The sequence below is a fragment of the Vipera berus genome (genome assembly GCF_964194415.1).
Source record: "Vipera berus genome assembly, chromosome: 1".
NCBI classification, from domain to species: Eukaryota; Metazoa; Chordata; class Lepidosauria; order Squamata; family Viperidae; genus Vipera; species Vipera berus.
In genome coordinates this window covers 312,963,541-312,978,200 of record NC_138202.1, presented here as the reverse complement: position 1 = coordinate 312,978,200, position 14,660 = coordinate 312,963,541, and the positions used below count along the sequence as shown (strand labels likewise).

The following is a 14,660-nucleotide window of genomic DNA, read 5'->3' as shown; positions in this document are numbered from 1 at the left end:
TTCTGCCTTTAAGGCAGGGGACAGGGACACATATAGAGAGGCCAGGGCAAATCTCAGAAGAGGCATTAGGATGGCGAAACAAGAATATAAACATAAGGTGGAGAACCACCTAGCAGACAACTACCTGAAGCAAGTGTGGCAGGGACTGCAGCACCTAACCAAAATAAGGGCAACATGAGGAACACGATTAATACCGATTCCTCCTTGGCAGAAGAGCTTCTTCACTCGCTACAAGGTGAAAAGACCAGACCCCATAGCCTCTGCTGGCCAGCCTTCTGATTCTCAGCAACTCACTCTGTATGAAAAGCAAGTGAAAGCTGTATTGAAGGCTGTGAATCCCAGCAAAGCTGCAGGCCCAGATGGGGTGCTGGGGATAGTGGTTAAGAATTGTGCCGATCAATTAGCAGGGGTCCTGACAAAGATCTTTAACATCTCCTTGCAAACGGCCTGTGTACCATCATACTTGAAAGCAGCCACCATTGTCCCAGTCCTGAAGAAAACAGCAATCGAGTGCCTAAATGACTACAGACCTAATGCATCAACGTCTGTAGTAATGAAATGCTTTGGAAGACTGGTTCTCCAACATTTTAGGACATGCTTCCCACCGGATTTCAACTAACATCAGTTTGCCTACAGGGGGAATAGGTCGACAGACAATGCCATAGCTGCTGCCTTACATTCTGTAGCAAGCTATCTGGAGAATCCAGGAAGTTATGTCAGGATGCTTTTCATAGACTATAGCTCGGCTTTCAACACTATTCTGCTGAGCATTCTTATTGAAAAGCTGACTGACTTGAATTTTCCCCACTCCTTCTGTGATTGGATTAAAGACTTTCTGAGGGACCAGCTACAAACAGTGAGGGTCGGATCTGTTTCATCCACCCCCTTGAAGCTTTGCACGGGCTCGCCTCAGGGCTGCGTGCTTAGCCCCTACCTGTACTCACTGTACACATATGATTGTGTATCATCCAACCCATCCACCGTGATCATTAAGTTTACAGATGATACCACTGTAGTGGGTCTTATTATAGGTGGAGATGAAACAGTGTACAGGCGGGAGGTACAAAAACTATCCCTATGGTGTTTAGAGAACGACTTGAACCTGAACATCAGCAAGACAAAGGAGATGGTGCTAGACTTTTGGAGGAAAAGAGAGGAACCTGCCCCACTTTACATCGGGGGGGGCTGTATGGAGAGAGTCTCCTCCTTTAAATTCCTGGGAGTCTATCTCTGTGAAGATCTTACCTGGAAAGTTAATACAACCCAGGTGGCCAGAAAGGCCCAAAAGAGACTCCACTTCCTCAGGGTCTTGCAGAAGAACAGGGTAGAACAACGACTAATGACCTTCTTTTACTGGTCTACTATAGAGAGCATCCTCTTGCACTGTATTGTGGTTTGGTATGCTGGCATGACAGCCGCGGATAGGAAGATATTACAGAGGGTGGTGAACACAGCACAAAACATCATGAGATGTCCCTGACACCACTGGATAACATCACCAGGGCTCGCTGCCTTGGAAGAGTGAGGAAAATTTTCAGGGATGACTCACACCCTGGTCGGTACCTCTTTACTCTCCTACCATTGGGTAGGAGATACAGAAGTATAGCCAGCCGTACCAACAAGCTGAAAAACAGCTTCTATCCATGGGCTGTCAGGCTCCTGAATGGGAAATAAGTCTACTTATGATTGACTTGTGAGGCTGGTGTGTTGTGCAATTAACTCACATGGTGTAACAAGATGGTGGGTTTGTTGTCACTGTGAGTTGTGGAGGGGAACTGAGGGAGGCTCAGCCAATCTCACTGTACACATTTTGTACTTGGATAATAAAGATTCATTCATATTAAATATGATAATGTGCTAACAGTTCGAAAATACTGACCACATTGCAAGCATCTTTCCTAACATTTGCCATATAAGGTAAAGGTAAAGGTTCCCCTGCACATGCGTGCTAGTCGTTTCTGACTCTAGGGGCCGGTGCTCATCTCCATTTCAAAGCCGAAGAGCCAGCGCTTGTCCGAGGACATCTCCGTGGTCATGTGGCCGGCATGACTAGACACCAAAGGTGCACGGAACACTGTTACCTTCCCACCGTAGTGGTCCCTATTTTTCTACTTGCATTTTTTACGTGCTTTCGAATTGCTAGGTTGGCAAAAGCTGGGAGGAGTAACAGGCGCTCACTCTGCTACACAGCACTCGGGATTTGACCCGCCAAACTGCCGACCATCTGATCGACAAGCTCAGCGTCCTAACCCACTGAGCCACCGCATCCCTATGCCATATAGATACCTCAATGAATATGGCAAACAAAATCCAGAGATTAATTAGAGTTTCAGGAAAAAGCCCAGTAATGGCTTTATCTATTCAAAAAGTTATAGACAAGAATGATTTAATATTATAGGAAACTATCATGAAGACACAATTGTTAACGACAGCAAAAACTGTGCAAAGAACAGGCTGTGCAAGATTGCTATGACTGCTGCTGTTTCTATAATAGAGGTAGTCCTTGATGTACAATTGTAATTGAGCCTGAAAGTCATGAAGGTCATTAAGTGGGTCACTATGTGACTAGATATGATTTATAATCTTTTTTTGCTGTGGTTGTTAAGCAAATGACACAATCATTAAACAAATCAATTATATTGGTTAATTTACCCATTTTTAAATTAATCAATGGGCTAATTTTGCAAGAAACTGGAAGTAAACACTCATTTCTAGCAAAAAAAATAGTGTAAATCACACTGATATGACTGCTGGGCACTGCAAATGGCCATAAATGTGGGCTGGTTGCCATGTTCTGGAAGATTCCTTTTGACTCTTGAAATACTACTTCATGGTGATGGTAGGGGATGCATAGATCAAGTTACAAGAGATACACAATTCTGAAGATACTAGAAAAATAACTTAAGTTTTCTCTTTAGCAGTTACAATACATTTCAGCTATAGTCCCAGCCCATGGAAGACCTATAGATATGAATCATCCAATGACTTCTCAGGGAAAAAAAAAGATAAGCACTTATATTTATTTTTCAGATAGGTATTCGTCAAAAAAAACTATAAATGAAGGGGCTAAAATGCTTAAATGACTCTGTTTAGTTACTTGCAGAAAATACAAATTTCTATAGACTTCAGAGACTGCTCCTAATAAAACTCATAGTGTTCAGTGTTGCTCCTCTTGAGAATTCTCCATTCTTGCTTCCTCTCAAAGCAAACAAATTAGCCTACAGAGATTTCAATGGAACCCTGCAGAGTGCAGGAAGCATGTATCTACTTCTCTGAACAGGTCATTTGTCCTCTTACAGTTTCTTGCAGTCAGAGGCTGCCAAGAATAATAGTTTGCCTTAATATTTCATACGAATACACCACGAAGCACAGTGTGAATGCAAATTCTCACAACACCCCCATGGTCATGTGATCGCATTTTTGGTACTCAGCAACTGGCCACATTCACAGGCATTTGCAGCGCCCCATGGTCATGTGACTACAATTTATGATGGTTTGCTGAAAAACAGTGTTTACTTCTGGTCTCCGGTAAAAACCACCCTGTAGTGAACAATAACAACCACAACTTTGCTTAATGACTATGACATTTGCTTAATGAGTGCCGCAAACAATACTGTAAAATCAGGTCTAGTTCCATGGTGATCCACTTTATGACCATCACAATTTATGACTGTAATTGCCAGGGTCAATTACAGTCCTAACTCGAGGAGTACTTGTATTTTGTGGCAAATTTTGTTCCTAAGAAAGAAAGACACTGAACAAGTATTATTTTTGTAATGGTTTGTACTGAAAATCATATAGGGGTCCACAGAAATGTGTGACCCTCAAAAATTGATCCCAGAACTGAGACTTGGCAGTTTGGTGTGTTGGGCCCTGGTTGTAATAAGCTCCAATTGAGGTTTGCTTGAATGAAAACCATTGTCTGGATCCCTTTCTTCCTACAGTACTTCAATCACAGAAGATGCAGCAAGCAATTTTATAAACCTATTCCAGGCAGCTTTGACTCTGCATATGAGACTAAGATACTGAATAGACTTTATGTTCTGCAAGTTTGCCATTGAACCATGAAGTGTAGATGTTGTTACTTCTAGATGAATATGAGCTCCTAAACTGACTAAATTTGATCCAAATGGAAGATTATTCTTACGGTGGCCTAAGTGGAAATATTCCCATCTTCTGGTATCTGAATAACAGAAGGAAAAACCAAAGAAGCAGTGCCAGCATTTGCACCAAACTCTTTTGGGCGTGGTCTCTACTAACAGATTTCATTAGTTCATCCTCTTCCAGTAATTGCTATTTGGATAGCCACCTTCCCCAGTGGCAAAAGATTCACCCTATAAGACCCCATGGACTTGCAACAGTCTGAGATTGGAAAGGAAATTGTCAGCAAAGACTACTTGCCTTAAAATTAGTCCTATTAAGCTTCAGAGATCATTAGGACTATTGCTTCCATCTGTTAACTTCTTCCATGCCCTCCACTCCCCAGAAGGATCGAGAATAATCTTTCAACCAAGGAAACAGCACAGGGAACCTCTACCTCAGGGGTCCCCAACCTTTTGGGCACCAGGGACTGGTTCCATGGAGAGAAGTTTTTCCGCGGACTTGACGGTGCGTGGTTTGGTGTGCTGCCTGCATATCGCAGATGGGACTTTGCTTGTTTGTGCGGACTGGTTGCTGGCATGCCACAGCCCGGTACCAGTCCATGGACTGGGGGTTGGGGACCCCTGCTCTAACTAGTATGCTGCAGATGCCAAGGGTGGTCCCTGAAAAGAGCTACATGGAGAACTGCCTTTGTAAGTTCTGTTGAAGATACTATTCAGATTCCAAATCACCTGGTATAAAGATGATCTTGATGGAAATATGCAAGAATCATTACCTAGGCCGGGGGTAGGCAACCTTGGCTCTTTTATGACTCGCTGGCTCAGGAATTCTGGGAGTTGAAGTCCACGGGTCATAAAAGAGCCAAGGTTGCCTACCCCTGGCCTAGGCAGAAGAAGCCAAAATACTTTTCAAGTCCAGAGTCAGGCGATATCATTTGGAAGCGGCTCAGAGAGATGCCTCCTCATTCGCTGAAGTACGGAAGAGGAAGGAAGTACAGCACAAACAGCTTTGCAAGATTCTGTTAATATTGCCAATCTCAGTAAAGGTAAGTTTTAGCTTTCCCCTGGAGTTGATTTTCTGATTTGGGGCTGACATTCACCTGTCAGAAAGCTTTCCTGAAGCACCTGAGGAGCTACTCAAGACTTCAGAGATCAACGGCAGTAAAGAAAATTAAAATGAATTTGAAAAAGGAATTGTTTTGGTAGCTTAATAGCGCTGCACAGCTTTGTGTAAATGATAAAATTTACAGCATACCAGAATGCTAATTTATACAAATTATACATGCAACACAATACAGAGTGAAACCTCAAGAGTACTTTTAAGATTCTGATCGGATATCAGCTGTTTCATAAATATTCAAAATGTTTCATACCTGATACAGGAACCTCTTCACCCACCAAAGTTCCATTTTCTTGCTGAGCTACCAGATTTTTCAGTATAACTTGTGTGGCTCCCAGTCTTGGCAGTGTGACATGTGTAAGAAATGGCAAATTGTTTTTCTTGGCAAATGCCTGACTGGTTTCTCTTCTTTTTCTAAGAAAACCGCCTTCTGGAAACAATACAATCCACTTGCGACTACGGCTCCTGTAATATTTTTCTAGATGTTCATGGAGGAGTACAAGCTGCTGGTCACGATAAGCTTTTCCCTAAAATGGAAACGACAAAAAGAATACTGTATAAAATATCAGAATAATCTCTACTTTCCCCACCCAAACTAGTTATTTTTACTCAAACCAATTTCTTTCTAATAAATTGTGAATTTAGGAAATAAAAAACATGAAATTAATATATAATGAAATATTTTTTTCAGAACTTCAGTTTCCTTTATCAACAGCTAGATTCATACATTACCACAAGGTATATAATATGCTTTGTTTTGATTAGAACTTAGTATGAAGTATACCAAGTAGGTATGGATTTTTAAATAAAATACAAAATAAGCCATGGCTTATCACATTGTATGATGAGCGGTCCCTGGTATTCTCTGAGCTTGGTTGTTTTCTTACAGATGTTTCATTACCCAAACTAGGTAACGTAATCAGTATCACGCTAGTAGGGAGTGGGGTTTACGCTTAGTTCATATTCTAGTGGCTTGCTCTGTCAGTGTTGGTGGAGGTGGTCTTAGAAGTTGTTTGGCTGGGCTATTTAATGTTAGCTTGTTTTGCAGTTACTTGATGGGGGTACTGTTTACGCCTTGATAGTCTGATGTTACTCTACAGTGCTCATGTGGGTGGAGATATTTTGGTCTTTTTGTTCCCTTTTTAGTTTGTTGATTGTCTCCTTGCATAGTAAGTAGATGTTATTTCTATCTATGTGTCTATTAATGGCTGATTTGTCAGAGTTCCAGGCTTCCAAGAATTCTCTAGCATTTTTGGACTTGGCTTGGTATCGGATGGTCACAATTTTCCAGTTGAAACTATAGATAAGTCTGTCCATATGTTGTGAAATTAAGAGTTTTTTCATCATTAAAGACATATACATATACCACTTCCTCTATATATGAAGAGGTTATATATGACTCGTTTTTTCTTCTGGGACTGCTCAATTTTTTTGTTTACTTAAGGTGTTTTTGGAGAGCTTTAGTTGATTTGTGTGCTATGCTGATGCCATGTGGCAGTAACTGTCTGTTAATGGTTTCTGAGATGATTTTGCTATGCATGTTCTGAGGTTTTGCTTGATAAAAAATACAGGAAACCAGAAGTTGCCTTTAAGCTTTACGTTTTTATACAGCTGAACAAAGAACGGGATCCTCTAAAAGAGAGAAGGCCCAAATGACAAGAAATCCTTGTATTTATTCTTTCTGATTACATAAGCAATCCACCCAAGCAAAGCTGACACATATAAGATAAAGATTTCACCCAGTAAGTCTGGCACACTGTAGATAAAGAAGGGAGAAAAGAGAAGTAGCTAAAAATGTTCCCTTTTGGGTATTTCCCTAAAGACATCGTACGTTCCCGGGTGGGTTAGGACATTGGGTGTTCTCCTTGCTGTCCTTTCATGACCATGCATCCAAGACTCTGCAAGTGCCCAAAGACAGCAGGGCCATCTGCACATATTCACAACTGATACTTCCTATGCTCTCTCCTAATTCCAGGTCAACATAATCCCCCCTTTCATACTTTGAGCAGCGCGCAGAAGTATGATCATCAAACTGGAGAGACACAGGATAAGCTTCTGCAGTATGTGGGCCACATTGTTGAGGACAGGCAGAGGTGAGTAGGGGCAAGTAGTGAAAGATATAACAGAAAAAGATAACAAGGAACACCACAAAGTGAAGACCAATAAATAGTTCCCTAAACCATCCCCATCCCGGAAGCCAGCCAGTAAGGAACGAGAATTTACTACTGAAGACTCCCCATACAGCATCAGTGAAAACCTCCAGATCCTCTGGGCAATTCCTGATTCCTCCTTCCATGAGATGGATGTTGTGACTAATATTAACTTGATAATCAGTGAAAAAAATCTAAGTGGAACAAAGCACACAACGCTCTTTTGCTGCTAGTACCATATCTAACGTTTGGCGATTCTGTAACACTACTTCCCTTATTTCTCCCTGTTCCTTACTGAATTATGGGTCCGGGTTACTTACGGGAACATCTGCTGCTGGCATCAACTTCCCTTCGTCCAGTGCGCTCCCACAGAGAGGGCCTCCTTAGGGTGCCGTCGGTGAAAGAGTGTCGACTGGCGGCCCCCAGGGGGAGGGCATTCTCTGTGGGCGCACCAGACCTGTGGAACCGTTTACCGGTGGAGCTCCGGACGGCTCCCGACCTTCGCTCCTTCCGATGTGACCTAAAAACATATTTATTTGAACAAGCCGGCCTGGTCTGATGGGTTTAGGGGTATTTTAACGTTTTGTAATTTATTAAATTGGGCTATTGTATTTAATACTTTTTAATTTTTATATATTGTATTTTATTGTATTGCCCTGTACACCGCCCTGAGTCCTTCGGGAGAAGGGCGGTATAAAAATTAAATTAAATAAATAAATAATGTAAATGCCTATATGGTGTTGTTAAACATTTCCTCTGTCCAGTCACCTAATTCTATAAAAGATTTACAATTCAAGCCAACCCCCACAGCTGGGATTACTGCTTGTGCAATGGCATTTCCTAGGCCATGAGGTACAGGATGGTGTTCAATATGGTCTTTATGCGATTGTGGATGGGGCAGTTCCAGTCATTATGTCAGATGATACAAACCAAGGAAAAGATCATTCCTCCAGTACATGTACCTGACCAGTAAGCTGGCAAAGACTTGTAGGCAAACAGGCTACAAAAGAACCACCAGTCCGAGTGGTTAACCAGATAAATGCCTTGTTTGCCTTCTAACCGCTCAGGCATAGAAGCTCGAACACCAGACATATAAGCTACAAACAGCAGATGGATCCTTTTTGTAGTCAAGACCAAAGGTCTGATGACATTTATGCCATCCATCCCACATGCTAGTACTCACCTTTCATGTGACCATGCAAGGAGCATAAATCCCTAACTTATCTGGAAGAAGAATTAAAATGACTAAGGCAAGCTGCTGCAGGGTGCTGTATAGTTGACCAATCTGCAGCTTTCCTGCCCCCAAACCCAGGGAGTGCCCAGCCCCTTGTGACAATGATCATGCTGAACATAGAGGCTCCCAGAGGTGTAGCTTCCATAACCAAACCATGGGTACCAGCTGGGGTTATGTGGGTGGAAATCCAACAGTCCATTACATTCAAGAGTTTAACCCAAGCCGGTGCATTCTGCATAAGGGTGTTGGAACCCTAAATTCTCAAGAGGGGCTGGGAATTGGGAACCATTCTGCCCCTCAATGATAGGAAAGATGGGGAAGGATGTCTGCAGCTCCTTAGGCCTTTCAGGCATGAACATAGGTCCAGCATCAGTGTTTTGGGGAGCATCTGGCTGAAATCCTAGAGCTATCTTTTCAGGTTGGGATACTCGAGAAGGGGCTTTTGAGTTTTCCTGTCCAGTGTTCAGACTAACCCAACCATGGGTAAGAAGAAACCGTACTTGCCGAGATATGGGGGGCACCGGTTATGGCAAAGCAACAGAAGAGTTCATGCTTGGAGGGCGTGTCAGATTGTACAATTTGACCCATCCCAGTCCACAGCACCTGTCCCCATAGTCATGTCACATACCTTGACCATGACCAGAACCTGACCTCGAACTTGACCACCCTTCCATGTGTGCTGAAGACTGGGGCCTGTAGGCTAAATGAAGCTGCCAAACAATACCCAGAGCCCGAGATACCTGGAGGGTAATGTCAGAGATAAAGTGGGGCCATCGTCAGAGCCAAACCCTTGGTATGGGAAGGAAAAAAGCGGAATAATTTCCTTCAGGAGGGCCTCAACCACGTCACATGCCTTGCTAGTACGACAGGGAAAGGCCTCATTCTATCCAGAGAAAGCACCCACAAAAACTTGCAAGTAGCTAAAACCACGTGTCCATGGCAACTCAGTAAAATCAACCTCCCAAAACTAGCAGAATCCTGGCCAGCCCCAAGCTTCCCCAAGGGGAACTTAATAATTTCCACAGGATCATTACATCGACAAATCACACATTGCTTGATCATGGTGAGGGCCTTGTTATAGTTCCTAGGACAAATATAGTCCTTTATAAGAAACTCAGCCATGGCCTTGTAACCCCAATGAGTGCTGGCATGCAATGTTCGTAGAAGGGCCCATAATTCACGTTTTGGGAGAAGGCATTTCCCATCCTTCTCCAGCCTACGTCCATGATAAATAGCACCCAGTCTATAAGCTCTGTGCCCAACCTGTGAAATATATGTTGGAGCCAGCACAGGCAAATGGGAGGGTACAAACGCACCCATATACCAAGGGGACAGGGGACTTGAAGCGGCAGACTTTGCGGTGCGGTCGACTAAGGCATTTCCCCTTCCATGTTTAGTATCAACCCTAACATGGACCCTCACATGCGTGACAGCCGCCTTATGCGGGAGCAAAACAGCATCCAATAGCCTTAAAATGTCCTGTCCATATTTAATAGGAGCGGTGAACAAACCACACTCGGTCCACAATGCCCCATGTGCATGTATAACACATCCCCGACCCCTAAATTTACTGTCTGTAAATATATTAACTGCACCATCTGACTTTTCCAAGGCCCTCATCAAGACAATGAGTTCAGCTTTCTGAGCTGAAGTACCTGCAGGGAGAGCTGCTGCTTCCACTACCTGATCCAACGTGACCATGGCATAGCCAGCTAGCCTTTCTCCCTGTCTCATAAAACTGCTGCCGCCTGTATAGAGGTCCCTGTCCGCATCCTCTAGTGGCTGGTCAGTTAAATCCGGCTGGCCAGTAAACACTACAGTAATAGTTTGCACACAATCATGATCACCATCCTGTTCCAGTTGGGGAAGAAAGGTTGCTGGATTGAACCTGCCACTGCACTTGATATGAACTTGTGGGTTGTTAAGGGGACCAATCAGATACTGCTCCAGACAGGATGCTATAAGCCAATAGCCCCCCCCCCCGGATGCTAACAAGTCCTGGATGGAATGAGGTGTTTCCACTGTGATAAGAGCCCCAAAAGTTAATTGTTTAGAAGCCTCCAAAAGGAGAATAGCAGCTGCTGCAGCCCAAAGGCATGCCGGCCATCTTTGAGCAGTAAGATCAAGTTGTTTGGAAAAACAGGCCATTGGGTGAGACCAAGTACCAAGGGTCTGAGTAAGTACTCCAGCAGCTACCCCTTTGCTTTCAGCCACATATACGGTGAACGGTTTCCTGTGGTAGCCTGATACAAGGGCTTAGCCATTAGAGCAAAGATGGTGGCTTGTAATTTAGCAAACAAATCACATCCTAAAAGGGGCATAGGGCAGTCTGGAAGGTAAAGAAATTGATGAGTAAGGCGAATATCACCCATAAAGCATTCCAAAGGGTTGAGTACTACAGCTGACACAGAATGGCCATTGGCCCCAAAGACCTGGAACGTTTGTCAGGAATGTGATGCTCCTGTATCAATCAAAAAGGGTATTGTTTTCCTCTGACTTTGAACTTTACCAGGGGTGAAGAGGAAGAATCGTCCATAAGGGCAGGGAGACAAAGGCCCCCAGCCCCTCATTCCCCCTTTATATCTGCAGCATGGTTTTGGAACAGCACCCTATAAGAGAGTTAGGAAGGGAACATAAAAGACATTCCCTGCTCCAGTGGCCAAATGTCATGCATATACAACGCTGGTCCTGTCTTAGGGCAAGACTGCTGTGGGTGGTCTGGGTGTGTGTGTGTGTGTGTGTGTGTGTCTGGAATCTGGGTGACATTGTCCCATTTCTCTCTTGAGGGGGCCCTACCACTCCTCGCCATCCTCTTCCGCAAGACCCACTTCTTCCCCCTTCCACTAGAGGCTTTCAGCTGGCAACCGATGAACGTCATAAATTTTGCCCAAATTTTTCTGTTTAGGGAGGGCAATCTACAATGCAGTGACAATAATGTCTTGGAAACCCTTTAAGTTGCAGGACAAAGGACCTTCCTTTCTTTTTAGCAGCATTTCCTACCAGATGCCTTTCCTCTGTTGTTAAAAAGACATCCAACATGGCTTGGATGTCTGCCCAGCATGCCAGAAACCCGGCCACGCAAACAAGTGAAGCCCCATCTGCGGGATGCAGGCAGCCCACAAAACCATGCCTCCTCCGGTCCACAGAAAAACCTTTCTCCACAGAAACGATCCCTGGTGCCCAAAAGGTTGGGGGCTGCTGATCTACAAGAAAACAACAGAGCTCAAAGAACACCATCTCAACCCTGAACTACAAATATTTTTCTTTACTGATATCTTGTATGATTTCATACAGTGTTTGAATTAAGGGTATTATTAGAAATTAGATACAAAATTAAATCATGTAGTTGATCATTATTTAAGTAAGAAGATATTCAAATATTAGCAGTTATAAACAACACTATATATATATATATATATATAATCAATTTCTACACTTCACTAACAAGGATTGGTAAAGGAATAATACTATTAACAGAACTGAAAAAAGGATAGCTTTCATTCAAGTTTAAGTGCTGATCCTGACCCAGAGAACCCTTTATGGCACTAAGTTACCTTCAGGACTATAGTCACCCACCCACTGATCAAGTTGATTTGAAGAAAGAAGTTTGGGGAAGGGGAAAAGTCTCAGAGTGCTGTTTCTGCCACCAGAGATTAGGCAAGCACTTACAGGTGCATCTGAAAACAGAACTCTTCCAGAGGGTGTTCTGAGATATGACACTAGGGATTTTGATTTATTCTACATGTTTGTGTTTTCTATTTTTAACTTCCTCCATTCCCTCCACTCCACAGAAGGATTGAGAACGATCTTTCACTCAAGGAAACGGAAAAGGGAACCTCCTCAGATGCCAACGGTGGCACCTGAGGAGAGCTACATGGAGAATGCCTTGACAGGTAGTCAGATGTCCTGGTGAAAATATTATTCAGATTCCCAATCTCCATGAATGCTCACTAAATGTACTTACTAGTAAAGATGACTGCACACCAACTTTGCATTAATTGTTGTATTCCCATAAAGCAATCAGAGTCTTGTGGGATTGTGATAGGACACAAATAAAATAAATAAACGTTAAGGTAAGAATATATGGACAATAGAAAGAATGCAATCTTATTCTGGCCCTAGGAAGTATGTACACAGAGGTAAGGACATCATTCATTCATAGGGGAGACCTGCAGATATATAAAACCACTAGCAGACAGTTAATTATATGTAATTTGATTTTCACAGAGGTAAGCACTATATTTAGTTTAAAAGATTTACATAAATTATGCAAATTTAAAACTATTTCTTTCTTATGCATTTTTCTAAGTTTCCTAGTACTAAGGTTCAAGTCAGCAGGTGGGCAAAGATTGAATCGTTTCTTGTAAGTGGACTTAAGCACGAAGCTTCAATTTTAGAAATAATTCTGCCCCTTCTTTACCCTAGAAAAAGCATCCAAAAGCTGGAGAGGCACCATGAGATGAGCTTTATGTTAAAAAAGTAGTTCTTTTAATCTTAATTTTTAAAAAAAGGAAAAAGAGAACACAGAAGCTGTTCAACAGAGTAAACCAAGACAATCTAATCAGTCTTATCATTTCATAAACTTGTAACGCACTAATCCAGTTAAAAGTAAACTTCCCAGAGAAGAGGGAATCAAAATTAAATTTAATTATTTGTGAATTTATCATTCTTCCATTTCTCCCTGTAGCCAAACAAGGTAGACTAGACTAAAAAAACAATGCCACATAGATCAAGATTTTTATTTTAACAGATAAGTATGTTCTCCTCCATTTTTATCTTCTTGTTGGGAAGGGAGGGCCCTGACTGATATGTTTATGCAATCCCTCTTATCTGACCATTGCTGTGATATTTACTCTTCCTCCTGCCTTCAAGGAGGAATGCCCTATGCCCTCTATACTCCCCCATTGACATCATCTTTTATATTTGGGGACAAATCCAATCAAAATATGTTCCTGCCATTATTTCTTTTGTTGCCAGCTTTATAACTAATTGCTGAGTCTCCCAAGCTCAACAATTTCTAGCCAAATGGAAATTAATATTCAAAACTTCTAAACTGTGTCCATTTCTTTTCATATTTTTTCCATAGAAACCTGGAGTGATGAGAAACTGAAGGAGAGATCAACAAACTCTTATAGAACAGAACTAGACCTAAAGAAGAGCAGGAAATAGGTATCATAGTTTGCAGAGCTATGTTCATTCTATTTTGAACCTTGTGGTCTGGATCTAGGCTACTTCCATTCTCCAGCTATTCTCTAAAATGGTCCATTAGGAAATGTTATTTTTCAACTCACTCTTCTTTCTCCAGGGACCATTTTTTTGTCTTTAACTTATAGCCTAATTGTTCACCTTAATCCTTTTGAAGTTAAAAGGGTGCTTGTTCTTATCACTTTTTTCCGACTTTCACTTTCTTTCTCTGCAAGCACTGTTGAACAGCAGGAAACAATTTCCAAAAAGCAGAATATTGCATCTGCATCAGTAGTATTCTCTGAAATATATAGGGTTGATTGTGGACTATCTGATAATATACTGTATCTTAGAATTTGCTAAATCAACAATTAAATAAAGGTATTTGCAAAAGCCTATAAAACCAAAAAAGTCATTCCGTTCAGCTTTTTTCCTGACATGTCTACTATGCAGATCTATGAGAGATGAATTTTACAGCTTAAACAATCCTTTCCAAATCTATAATTCTATGAAGAATATAAATGTTTTATACATCAATGATACATTATTATAATTTTTGGTTCCCTGACGTTTAAGTATGCGAAATATTCTGTTCCACTTCAATTCCAAAAAATCATCTATATGTGTAAAAACACTAAACTCTTAGATAACTGTGTTTTACAGTTTTTAAAATGAGTTGCCCAGAGTTGCCTGAAAGGTGGGTGGTTATATAAATGTTTTAAATAAATAAGTATGGGACACACCTGGCATATGAAGAAGTCATTCAGACAAAGCCAAAACATGGATTAATAGTATATTTAAAAAGTTTGGATTCACTTGTTCTTATCTCACACTAGATTAGATACTTGTGGCAAACCATGTACTCCAATCCC

General features: G+C 41.9%; 1 protein-coding gene across 2 annotated transcripts in view; it reads right to left on the bottom strand.

Moving 5' to 3' along the window:
* The window catches only part of LPGAT1 (lysophosphatidylglycerol acyltransferase 1), a 50,777-nt gene that overhangs the window by 15,931 nt on the left and 20,186 nt on the right, over positions 1 to 14,660 (bottom strand). For both annotated transcript variants that reach the window (XM_081315322.1, XM_081315323.1), the window contains one exon: positions 5,474 to 5,747. In XM_081315322.1, the coding sequence (XP_081171448.1) occupies positions 5,474 to 5,747 (274 nt within the window). The remainder of the gene's footprint in view (positions 1 to 5,473; positions 5,748 to 14,660) is intronic.